We start from the raw sequence: 12,964 nt of genomic DNA, 5'->3' as shown, positions 1-12,964 counted from the left end.
TTGCAGTCTTTCAGAAGTCTGTGCTTGATGGAGCAGTATTCAAGTCACTTTAAAAAAAAACACAGAGAGATAAAACTGTTAATACAGAGCCTGCATGTTGTTAAAGAGTTTTGTAGCATCATTTAAACATTCTGGCATAGCACAGAGAAGCCGCAGCTGCAGTATAGTAGATGGCGAGTTTTCCCCACACGTGGCTCACCTGGGAAGGGCGGGGGGGTTTGCTTCACTGTGGAAGCCATGGGTTCTGTATTTGTGGTAACAAAGAGCAGCTACAGGGAATAAAACTTGACCCTACACCCACATCTGCCACGCGCTACAGAGCCATCTTGCACACGCGGTCTCACTGGTGGGGTGGGGTTGCTTCACTGTGGAACTCCATGGGGTTTCTTGTGACTTGTGCAAACAAAGAGCAGCATACAGGGAATCAATGGCTATTCCACATCTAGTGCATGCTTTCAGCGCAGCCATAGCCCGCCTCTCCCAAAACATTTGCATCCTTATAATAAAAGCTTCTTGCCAGAACAGCTCCTCTACTGGTTCCTCACTACCCAAGTCCCAGCAGCTGCGACTGGCTAGCTTCTTCCTGGCTGGAAAATAGCCTGGCGCATGACTCCGGGAGTCTCCAACACGCTCAGTAACTTCCCTCTCGGGTCCTCTACACCTCCCCCTCCTCTCCAGGCTCTGACCCAGCAGTGGTAGTGCGAAGCAATACCAGAGAGGCTGAAAAGTATGCTGATACCTCTAAATACCCTGGAGGCCAATTACATGCTGTGTTCCCACCGTGATGACCAGCGCTGCAGCAGCAGCGCTGGTCTCGCTACACAACCGTAGCGGACCCAGGTGTACAGCCAGCGACTGCAAACAGGGAGTTGCTGCAGCACTGGCTGAGCTTTTAAGTGTGGACACCTGCTAAGTTGCACCTGCTAACCTCCCTCACCACGGTGCAACTAGCAAGTGTAGCCAAGCCTAAGGCAAACCCAAACCAGCCGAGACAAAAAGACTTCGTTCACCCCTCTGGCTAACTGCAAGTCATACAAGCATTCCTTAGACACTTCCAGTCTCCCACGTATTACCACCAGTCCACACGTCCTGGGGATGAATGGTTATGAAAACCAACACCCCAGTAAAAGAAAAGATCTCTCGATCCCAATAGGACCAAGCCCCAACCCAGTCAACATGTTTATAGAGAATATATATAAATAAAGATGATACACAAGGTTTGCATGTCAGTCATTAGTCATCGGCAACATACAGAGTATGGGGGACGCTGGTATTGGTATGTAGCATAATACATACAGTCTGTAATGTCCCCAATGCGGTGTACGTGGTGGGGTACAAAGTAGTAGGGAGCCAGTGAGGGTACATCGCTCATCTAATGGATTACACATAGTCTATTAGAGCAAGCGGGCGGTCAATCTTACCCACAAATCACGCTGTTGCCAAATCCTTTAAATCTAAAATCTAAAGGTTATTCATAAAAGAAAAAGATAGAGGTGAGAGCTAGAATTGGTTAAACTAGAATCAATTACATACAGTAATGGCAAAGTCCTTAGTTCAGGCTGTAGCATGATGAGTAAACTCAGGTTTAAGTCCAGTCCTGAGAACATCCCCCGCTGGGGATGGTCACAGTCCTTTGTGCAGAGCTTCAGATGTAGCAAAGTCCCCCAGAGGTAAGAAGCAGACTGAAGACAAAATGGATATGAGGAATCTGTCTTATATAGACTTTTCCAGGTGTAAGAACACTCCTTTGTTCCTACTGTGGAAGTGTTACAGCAAATGGAGTTTGCAGTCAGCATGGGCCAGTTTTGCATACTTCGCTGAGTCACAGGGCGTAATTCGCTTCTCTCGATGGGTCCAATTGTGTAGTTGATGTCCTTAATGGGCCATCAAGCAGGCTAAGCTGAGCTGACACCAACTAGTCTGGGGTGTCACCCAGAACTGCAGCACCAATTTAAAATACAGACAGTACACAGCCAATATACATAACTTCAACTACAAAAATGATACAGACATACAGACAGCATAATCATAACCAGTAACCCATAACCTGGTCTTAGACACCTTATATGACCCCTGTTGCATAAGATTTGGTGCCACTACAGAACCCTGGTTGCAACCCATGTTTTGTATGGTCCCAGTTTATATTAATAACGTCACACCCAAGAAAAAAATGGAGGAGTTGGGCTTGTTTTTTGGCTTAATTGGCTTGTGAGTTGCTTGTTGGCTAGATTTTGGCTTGTAGCTTGTTGCTTGCTTGGCTTGTAGCTTGTTGCTTCTATTTTTTTGAACAGCTTCCAGCAAGCAGGGGCAAGGGGGGGGAGAGAATCAGGGGTGCACAGCAGGCCCTCCACAGTCCCAGACTGCACGCCAGGGGGATCTAGTCACATAACGTGTTGGGTTCTTAGGGATTGGCTTGTTTTGGCCTTGTTTTGAAGTGGGATTAGCTTGATTATTGTGGAAGTCGGGGTGCTTATTTACCGCGTGAAAGTTGGCAATTGTGCCCTGCGGGAGAGCTCTGGGAAATGCTGCTCCTAAGGAGTTGCAAGCCGGGCTCAGGATGCAGTCAGGACAGTAGCTGCTGCAGCACCCCTTCCGAGCATGCAACCTGTCTTCACCTCTGTGGCCATTCAGCTACACTGGCCAGCCTCAGCAATGGGGGCGTGGCCCATACTGCTCCTTGCCCCTCCTTTTTGGAATAACCGGCGCTCTGAGGGGTAGTAGCAGGGGACAGTTCTTGCACTCAGGTGAGCACAGGGACTTCAAATGGGCCAGAACCTTGAATGCACAATACAAAGTGGGGGGAAGGCTGCTTGGTGTCTTCCCTTTTCCTCACTCCCTCCATTATTGAACACCTGCAATGTCTAGTCCTATGCGTGCAACCCGGGAAATGCAGCTTTATAAACTGGGCTTGTGTTACTGTCGAGAGACAGTTTAGAGTCCTCTTTAAAGCAGGAGGGAAACTCATTAGTTCTGGAGTTGAACTGTGTGACTCCCTGTAACTTTCGTGGGGCTTAGGTGGCTGAATACCGATGCCCCTAGCTCAGTAGGTAGCTGGGATAATAGGATCAGAGTGGAGATGGAAAATACCTCTTAAATGAGATTTCTAGGGCCTGATTCCTTAGCACAGACAGAGAGGTTTGGAGCATCTGTATTTGAACAATCACAAATCAGATTGAGGAACACAATTCATTTTTCATCATATGTTGTATTTGTTTGCAGAGAGGACTCGGTCCAAACCCATTCTCACAGGAACCCACCCTGTGAACACTACTGTGGACTATGGTGGGACCACGTCATTCCAGTGCAAGGTCCGTAGCGACGTCAAGCCCGTCATCCAGTGGCTGAAAAGGGTGGAGTACGGCACAGAGAACAAGTACAACTCCACCATTGACGTTGGGGGGCAGAAGTTTGTCGTGCTCCCCACTGGGGAGGTCTGGTCCCGTCCCGACGGCTCCTACTTAAACAAACTGATGATAACACGAGCCAAAGAGGAGGATGCTGGGATGTACATTTGCCTAGGGGCAAACACAATGGGATACAGCTTCCGCAGTGCTTTCCTCACGGTGTTACCAGGTGAGTGTGGGGTGGCTGGAACTTTCCTTCTAAACTGTCCTGGGCCAGCATGTTCTGCATTGCGGCATCATTGCAATCGCTGATCCAGATCCTCTGCTGGTATAAATCAGCTTTGCTCCATTGACCTCAGTGGAACTTCACTGATCTACACAGCTTGGGATCTGGTAAGCTTTGGTGAGTGGCCAGATGATGCTGATTTTTCTACTGCTCGTGGTGTATCTGAGTTGATCTCCACCCTGAGCCTCCTTGTGCATAAATAACGGCTCCGGCAAGGGTAAATAACCGGGTTGAAAATGCTTGATCTGCTTTTGTGCTGGAGCAGGGCGGGGAAGTCATATTGTGATGCCGTCTGTGCAACATCCTGTAAAGTGAGCCCAGGCGCTCAAAGGAGCTGAATGGCCCTCCCCTCCCTGTTTTTTAAATTGGTTTGTTGGTAAAAGGAAACAATGAAACAAGGCAATAAACAGAGAAGATTGAAAACAGTGTAACGATCACAGCCACAAGAGAAGAATGGGTGCGAAAGAGAATATATTAGGCTTGTTAATTTCTTATTTGATGATCCCCTGGGAGCTGTTGTGCCGAGCTCAGAACTGCTTGCCCCTTTGCTCCTGCCCTGTGCTCTGCTCTGTGGCTGAGACCTGCAGTACAGAAGCATTGTAGGGCTTCCTGTCTAACTTCTTCATTTTCCTTTCTGCCCTCTTCAAAGTGTGGTTCTGCTCCGAACACTGATTTTATAATCCAGACTCTGCTGGCTTTAGTGACAAAAAGAAATCGGCCTTGCTTTTCCTCCCCTCTGCCCTGCAGAGCCACCGCAGCTCAGAAGAGAGGAGAGGAAAAGAAGCGGTGCAGATGTGCTCCTATTGTATACATTAAGCATTTAAAAAAAAAAAGATGTTTTTCTGGTGGGATTTTTTTTGCACTGAAATAACTAAAACAAAAGAAGCTCTATGTGTATTATTTCAAACTAACACTAGATTTAGGCCTCAATGGAAAAAAAGTCATTGTCTTCATTAAAGAAGTTTGGCTTGGAAAGAAAGTTAACACATCTGAAAATATTGTACAGGAGAGTACAAGATTCTGACTGCGAATTCACAAACTATCTCGTATGTGTCATCTCAGATTTTTATATGGCACCTCTCGTCACATTATCTGAGCTCTGGTACCTTAGGGCCAAATGTTTAAAGTTATGTAGGTAGCTACACCTGCAGATAACCGCTTAGCAGAATTTTCAAAAGCCCCTCGGCACCCGGGTCCCTGTAGGAGTTAGGCACCTAGGTGCTTTTTGAAAACCCCACTAAGGATCTATCTGCCTCTTTAGGTGCCTAGATACCTTTAAAAATCTGGCTCTGAAAGCCCTGACTCAGCAAAGCGACTCAGCTTTCAGCATGTGCTTACATGGATCCCTATTCAGCACAGCACTTACACATGTGTAAATCCTATTGAAGACAATGGGATTAAGCACAGGTTTACAGTTCAGCACATCCTTAGGTGCTTTTGTAACTAGGAATGGACACTGACCTGTGCCTAAATTAGGTAATTCAAAGTTGTTTCCCGCAGCACCACTAAATGAGTCCTGGATGCATATTATACAAATTCTACTATTATGCAAAGTGGGCCGGAACCTAAACCCTGAAATTTAGGAGTGTGGTTCTGATTCTGAACAGTGCCATTTTGGCCTGTCTTACTAGGGCTTAAATGGAACAACATGTTCATGGATGCAGGATGCTAGAGGTTTGTAAGAGGGATAATCAACTGCATTTCTTGACTATCTGCAATTAAATTCTCAGTGGCGACAGTGCTGTAAAATTGAATATAAAGCACTGCGCTCAGTGGGCTGTTCTGGTGAGAACAGAAATGTAAGCCTCTGTCCCTAAGGGCTCAATCCTGCTCAGGGGGCACTGTACAGGAGCAGTGAATCACGGCCTGAGCCATCAGTCGTGGGTCAGTGTCTAAGCGAATAGTAACCGCAGACATGGTGGAGGGCTGATACGGGATTCTTCTTACTTACCCGAAGCTGAGACTCCCAACCCTGGCTTATCCTGAACAAGTACACACATTCAGTTCTGCAGTGCCTGGGAATCCCACACGAAGTCCTAGTCCTCTCTTGTCCCAGCAGAGCACCAAGAGGTGCTGCAGGAGGGATACTTGTTAACCTGCCTCTTCCTGTCCCAAATCTACCCACAAAAGAGACCACTCTGCAAGGTACCACGCCTGCCTAGTCCCTCGCCTGAGCATTGCTGAGTGTGTATTAGCTACAGGAAGATGGATTGCTACTAGAGAGGGATATTTAAGACTTAATGAACAGAGACATGTCTGGCAGAGGCAAATATGGGACAGGCCTCTGCTCTCCGTAACCAGATCATGCAGGTCCAATTGCTGGGCAGCTGACATGGCCTGTGTTTCATCCTCCGGTCTGGGCAGGGAAGCCAGCTCCATCTTTGAGCGCTGGGGCTGAGAGACCATCTATTGGACTGACTCCGAAAAGGACACTAGAACTGGGGAACTAAAGCATAATGAATTATTGGGAGGAAAAACTTTTAGCTCCCCCCCATCTTAAACAAAAGAAATTGATTTGTTTGTCCTTTCAGTGCTTTTCAGAGGAGAAACAGCAGCAAAACATTATGATGTTGACAGTGTGTCCCCCTTGTATTTGGCATGGCTGGGGTTGTCAGACAGATTATACAAAAGCGAACCTTAGCTTGACATCTGTTTTGAATCCTCCTCTCCTGGTTTTAATTAACACTTTTGATTTCTCCCTTTCCCTCTTGTAACACACTTACTCTCTCTCTCTCTCATGCAAACCTGATGTCCAGATCCCAAGCCACCAAGCGCCCCTGTGGCCCCATCCTCCGCTACCAGCCTGCCGTGGCCGGTGATCATCGGGATCCCTGCTGGAGCGGTCTTCATCTTCGGGACGATCCTCCTGTGGCTCTGCCAGGCCAAAAAGAAGCCCTGCTCTCCCCCAGCTGCAGCGCCCGTGCACAGACCGCAGGCCAGAGACAGGATCTGTGTCTCCCAGGGTCCTGACAAAGACTGCGTCTCCTCCATTAACTATGAGGAATACGTAGCCCACCAGCAGCATTTGCTATCCCAAGGGCCTGCGTTGGCCCCAGCCATGGCATCGAAAATGTACCCAAAGATTTACACAGACATTCACACTCACACGCACTCACATGTGGAAGGCAAAGTTCACCAGCATCAGCACATTCATTATCAATGTTAAAGGGCAGCCAGAGACTATAGCTTATTGGTGCTTTTTTCTCACGGTACCTCAGAACAGACTGCTTTGAGTCAGCTAACACTGCCAGCAAAAGGTAAAGTGAACAGAGGAGGAAGCAAGAGAGAGAGAGAGAGATTTTTGTTGTTGTTGTTTTTATTACCATTAGGATGTAGATGAGGAATAATGAAGGAATTCCCAATCTCAGCACAAAGGCGGCCATCTAAAACAATGGAAACTTCTTGTATGTCTAAATCAAGATGGCAACAGATAAGGCAGGAAGCTGTGACATGAAACACCACCAACCCTGTTGCATTGCTAAGCAGAGGAAGAAGAAGAGGAGAAAGCGATGATATTGCAGTTCCTGCCTCTAGCACATGCCACCTGTTTTGGTGCAAGGCCCATCAGACGTCTTACCCTTGGGAATGTACAGAAGAGCCCTTTATCTCAGAGTGGCTGAAGCTTGGAAGTAGCTGAGATGTAGTGCCAAAGCACCAGGAGACTGTAATCAACTGAAACATTAAATTGCCCAATTTCAAATGAAAAAATAAGCAGAAGAGTTTCTGGAAAACACATTTTTATTTTCAATGTGAAACTCACATGCATCTCGCCAGCAGTAATTTTGCCTGACAGTCTGTGATAACTTAGCTGGCTGGTTCCATTTCTGCAAATCAAGGGTATTGTGTTTTCCCCAAGGGGGCACTGCTTGAAATCTTTAAAAATGCTCAACTCACCCCAATGCTATGACTCAGTGCTACTGCCAGGAAGAAGGAAGGAAGGACATTGTACAATGCAACTTTATATTTATATTTAAGAAATAAGAATTAATAATATCTGAATTGCTGAAGGTCAAGAAAAGAAAACGTGCTGCCCTTTTTTGATGCCGCTAGCTGTGATTTTCAATCAGATCTTCATGGCTTATAGTGACAAGCTACTGGATTAACTGTGTCAATGAAAAATAAATGAACAAGGAAAAATAAAAAAAGAGAGAGAGAGAGAGAGAGTGAAAATTACTGTTTATGGAAGAATGAATTTGCTCAATATGCACCTAGGGTTGTGTGTGGTTTTTCTTTTCAGATAATGTTTTGCAGTTGATTCAAACAATCTCATTTCAGTTTCATTTAAAACAACAAAGAAAGAAAGAGAGACCGTATTAATACCTATATGGACTAGAAATGAATTCAATCACAAATATAAAACCTTTGTAATTCTATATAGAGTTTAAACAGAAGTCATGTATATTTAATTTATTTTGTTAAACAAGAAAAAAATGATATTTTCCTCAAAACAGGCATTTCTATACATATTTTTGATCAAATGAAATAAAGATGAATTGGGGGGGGGTCCAGGTTCTCAGAGGTGCCATGCTCCAAATATAAGCAATGTAACCTATAACAGTACTTTATTTAACCAAATTGAAAGTCATATGTTTGTATGCGTTTTTACAATAGCCATGTGTAATTGTTGAAGCAGCATCTCTGGCACTACAGGTGCCATAATTTCCAATAGAAACTGCTATTTTGTGCTGTTTATAACCTGTTCGGAAAGTTTTGCTATAGATTGATCACTGCCTCTGCACCCCGTTATCCTGGCCTCATTAACAAAGAGCTCAGATCACAAGAAAACTTGTTTCACTGTTTATTTAAAAAATTGGTTTGATTTTTTTTCGGTTAACATTATAAGAAGTGAACTGGAGACCTGTGGTATAATCAATAATTCCTTTTAAAAGTGAAATGTTCCTAGGCTTGAGCCCATCAAGTGGAACTCTGCCTCTGAGTGTGTTGGGGAGAAAAAAATTACAAGTCTGGACAAATTATTTGATCCCTAAAAGCAGCTTCTGAGCATAAAACATTCAGTAGAGATGAAATTCACCACAGCAAGAGGAGCCTGCACAAGGCCCTCTGTACCACTTAAGCCCCTTGTTAAGGACTTATGGCTCAATCCTGCAAGAGGCCAAGTACTCTGGCCTTGATCCACCAAAGCACGTAACTTTGCAAAAATAGGGCCTGGTGCGCTGTGGTTATTTTCCATTGGCTTCAGTATCAATCAGATCAGACCCATCGAGGTTAATGGGAATACTCAGATACGTAAAAATCAGCACCGTGTTAAATGCTTTGCTGGTCAGGGCCAGAGAGCTCAGCACCTGACTGGCTGGAGCCTGTAAGTGGTGGATAGGGCCTTCTGCACTGGTGTGAATTTCACTCACAGGCTCTGGAATGACACAGCGAGGGGTGTATTGTACATTTGTTCCCTATGTTGCATTCCTAGTGGTTGTAATGGGAGTGGAACAAGTACAGCTTTATATCCTTTATTGTGTACAGACTGTAGATGGCTATCAAGTCAAACCTTCACTCCATTAGAGGGGAACCCAAGCCGGCTTTGATTCCATAAGGCCATAAAGTTAGTCACTAAATTCAGATTTTGTATGCTGGTGCATGGGTCCCTTCGGTTTCAGTGAGCATCGTGAATGAGCATCCTTGTGCGTAACTGGGGTGTTGTAAGTACTGATCTAACCCAAGATTTGCTAATGGCTGCAGTTTACTGGGTCAGCCATCCACACATAGAAAAGTCTATGCACAGTTTCTATGTACATCAACGATGTTATAAGAAGTCAGGAAATTGGTACACCTCTACCTCGATATAATGCTGTTCTCGGGAGCCAAAAGAACTATATCGCGTTATAGATGAAACCGTATTATATCGAACTTGCTTTGATCTGCCGGAGCGCACAGCCCCACCCCCCAGAGCGCTGCTTTACCGCGTTATATCCAAATTCATGTTATATCAGGTGGCGTTATAACGGGGTAGAGGTGTATTTCCATGAGAGGCTGTAAGGGCTGTGGCAGAAATGTCACCATCTATTGTGTCTACCTCTCATACAAGTCTATGAGAAGTTTGGTATTTTTGTTACCATAATCTGTGCAAAGCTAATGCACATTAAAGCAATGTTAAGGGCACGACACAAATCCGAATTCAGAGACAAGGGGGATAGTTCTTCCAGTGCTTTCTGGGCTGGGTGCTGTAGGCAGGGACCACAGAGTGTCACATGCCAGACACACTGCAATAGCTTTACCGCTATTGCTTTAAAAGTATGGTGGACTCAACACTCCTGTGTGGCCTCGCTTTGAGAGAACCATGAGAGACTGCCACATGACATTGCGAAGATGGCAGCAGTATCTCTGACAGGTACTGATACAGTGTCATTTTTGAGTTAAAAGTAATCTATCATACGTCATTGTGTTCCATCCCAAATCGCGTTCTTATTCTCCATTGACCCTCTCTACCCCCTTTCATCCTGGAGCTTCATAATCTTCTTTAATGGAATGAAAAACTTTAAAATGTTGCTAGCTGGTCCAAATGGAGGGATTACCTTTTTCATCTTAGAAGTAGGCCTTCACCAAGTGCCCTTCAAAGCTCCAGTCTTTAAAATGCTAGTCATGTGTGTTGTTGTGAGGAGGGTGGTAATAGGAAAAAAATTAAGGCGGTCGCAGGACGTTCACCACCGCCATCAACATATTGATTGTGCAGAAGCCAAGAACAATTGTGGTTCCTGGCCAAGATTTTGAGAAGTCACTAGAGATTTTGTGTGCCCAACCTGAGACATCTTAAGGGTCCTGTTTTTCACAAAGTGCTGAGCTCCTACCCTCTGAACATCAACCTCCTTTAAAGGCCCTCAGGTTGGATAATCAAAAATTGAGGCACCACGAACCACTGGTCACTTTTGAAAATGTTGGCCAACATTGTGCTTATCTAGGGATAAGGTCTGTGTGAGACTGGTGCCGCTAGCCGTGTAAGCTCCCTCAGATGGGGTGAGGAGGACATCGCTATGGCCCTAGGCCATCCCCACTTCAGCTTGGGAAGTGAATACATGTCACCACCAACGCCCATATCCCTCTCTTCCAAAGAGGTAGGTGAAAGTCACCCCCATGCAGAAGGCCAGCACAAAACCTCTTAAGCCCAGCATAAACTATGAAAATAGGGCTTGAATGGGACTTAAGCATTGCCTTGGCTTGGGTTGGCTCTGTACACGGGTGAACTTCACCCTTTAGACAGTCTTTTGCCTCCATGAGGCAATGTGCGTCCTTGAGCTCTTGATGGGGCTCACTCTGTTCCACCCTAACATGGGCCATTCATATGCAGGGCTGAATTGTGCCTTACAGGAAACACAAAGCATTCCTATGTCTAAATAAGTTCAGTGAGAGTTTGCTCTTAGTCACCCAGATGTGAATCCATTTTTTTCCCAGTGAGACAGAATGTGGCCTCTTTTAAATAAATAGAGAACATTTTAAAAGAATGGTGGACTTGCTAAAGCTACCTACCACTGACCCTACTTTGAATTCAGAAGCTTGATATATATACAAACACATCAGTCTATGGCATAGAAAGTGGGCCTCACTTTTAAAGGCACAAAACTGGAGGATCAAAGAGAAAAGCCAGGCTTAATATTGAACATCCTTGTTATTTTGTTTGTGTGGCACACTGAACATGGCCTTAAATGTCATTTTTTTTGTGTGGTGTCTTTAAACTTTGTATTGACAATCTTTGTACAGTCAGCTCTTTTAAGGTGAAAGCTTTATCAGACATTTACAAATAAAAAGTGTGATGTCATTTTCAAGCAGTGGGAAAATAAGCTAATTAAAGCTATTGGAAGGAGAAGCAATGGCCTGTGTGTGTGTTTAATGAAAGAGATGAAGGAGTAAAAGCATGTATTTGTAACTAACATGTGGGTGTTAGCATAAAATGGAGTTTTATAAACTTAATAGGCATATAGAAATATACCATTTATTTATATGCATTTGTATGTACATATGCGCTCATATACAGGGACTATGTGATCGTGTGATGTGGTATAAAAGTTTTATCGCAAAACAAGTGCTAATAAAATCTTTACACCACACCACAGTATGCTGTATTCTATATACGCAACATATTTAACACAAACGTATTACAAATGTGTCAGAGTTTTTAGAACATGTATAGGAAACTTTTTTTTTTTTTTAACCCATTCACCTGTAAAGCCAGGTACTGTGAGTCCAACTGTGCACAAGAACTGCTTCAACCTCTGAAAAGGGGGCTAATTAGCTTTCATGTACAGAAAAATAACAGGTGAAATCCTGGGCCTGTTGAAGTCAGTGGCAAATCGCCGACTGACTTCAGCTGAGCCAGGATTTAACCACCTGATGCTGAAATCCGATACCTCCAGTCCTGCAAGGGCTAAGAGTAAATGCTGGGTCCCACTGAGAAGCTGGTTCATGCAATATCAAACTTTAAAATTGTGACATTTTTAGATATAGAAAAGTTGTCACTGGCCCAGGACTGAACCTTGGTTAGGCCCAGACCTTGGCCCAGGTAATTGTGTGGAGAAATTGCACACTTGGGAAGAGAGAAAGGAAAGTGTCTCTGACAGGTTTATTATTTTGGTTGTTTGATGTTCATAGGCTTGGAATATTAGAAAAAAACACTGAGAGGGTTGAATTAATGGGCAGAAGGCGGGTGAGGTGGTCAAAGGTGAATGATAAACCTAGACTTTGTAACTTATAACACGGATGTCACCTCCATATAGGTATAGGGTCTGGAAGAGCACTTCTGCTTCTAAATACTTTTGAAGTCAATGAAAGTCCCATACCTGGGGCCTGTTCCAGCTCCCATGGATGCCATTGACTTCCCTGGGAGCTGAATCAGACTTGTGGAGTGGTTGAAATGAGCGGGCCCTTAACTCTTTGTGCCAACTTCTGGCTGGCCCATCAGAGGAGAAAAGCATAACAACCCAGGGCCAGAGAGCGAAGCCAGGCAAATTCAAATTAGAAATAAGGCATGCATATTAACAATGAGGGTGGTAAACCTCTCAAACTACCAAGCGAAGTGGTGGGTTCTTCATCTCTTGATGTCTTCAGGTCAAGACTGGATGCCTTTCTGGGAGATGTGCTTTAGTCAAACACAAATTGCTGTTCAGCTGCGACCGCAGTGTCTAGCCAGCAGGTGATGAAGAGAAACAGTGCAAAGAAAGACCAGGTCCTAGAATACAACAGGAAACACCAGCATCAGTGTCACAGCCACTGGCAGAATGAGGACGGGAACATGGGACGAGTATTTACTGCAAGAAGATGGAGACGAGAGAGGTTTTGGTTACCTTCTTCCTTGGAGCATCAGAGCACTTTGAGATGAGCAGCTATT

The 12,964-nt window shown here is 44.8% G+C and overlaps 1 protein-coding gene across 3 annotated transcripts in view; it reads left to right on the top strand.

The window, feature by feature from the left end:
• The window catches only part of FGFRL1 (fibroblast growth factor receptor like 1), a 239,699-nt gene extending 231,761 nt beyond the window's left edge, over window positions 1-7,938 (top strand). For all 3 annotated transcript variants that reach the window (XM_032798796.2, XM_032798795.2, XM_075066654.1), the window contains 2 exons: window positions 3,220-3,573; window positions 6,387-7,938. In XM_032798796.2, coding sequence (XP_032654687.1) covers window positions 3,220-3,573; window positions 6,387-6,796 — 764 coding nt within the window. In that variant the 3' untranslated portion in view covers window positions 6,797-7,938. The remainder of the gene's footprint in view (window positions 1-3,219; window positions 3,574-6,386) is intronic.
• The last annotated feature ends 5,026 nt before the right edge of the window (window positions 7,939-12,964 follow it).

This window comes from Chelonoidis abingdonii, chromosome 5 (genome assembly GCF_003597395.2).
Source record: "Chelonoidis abingdonii isolate Lonesome George chromosome 5, CheloAbing_2.0, whole genome shotgun sequence".
Taxonomy (NCBI): Eukaryota; Metazoa; Chordata; order Testudines; family Testudinidae; genus Chelonoidis; species Chelonoidis abingdonii.
Note: the sequence above shows the minus strand (reverse complement) of the source record. Positions and strands in the feature narration are given on the sequence as shown.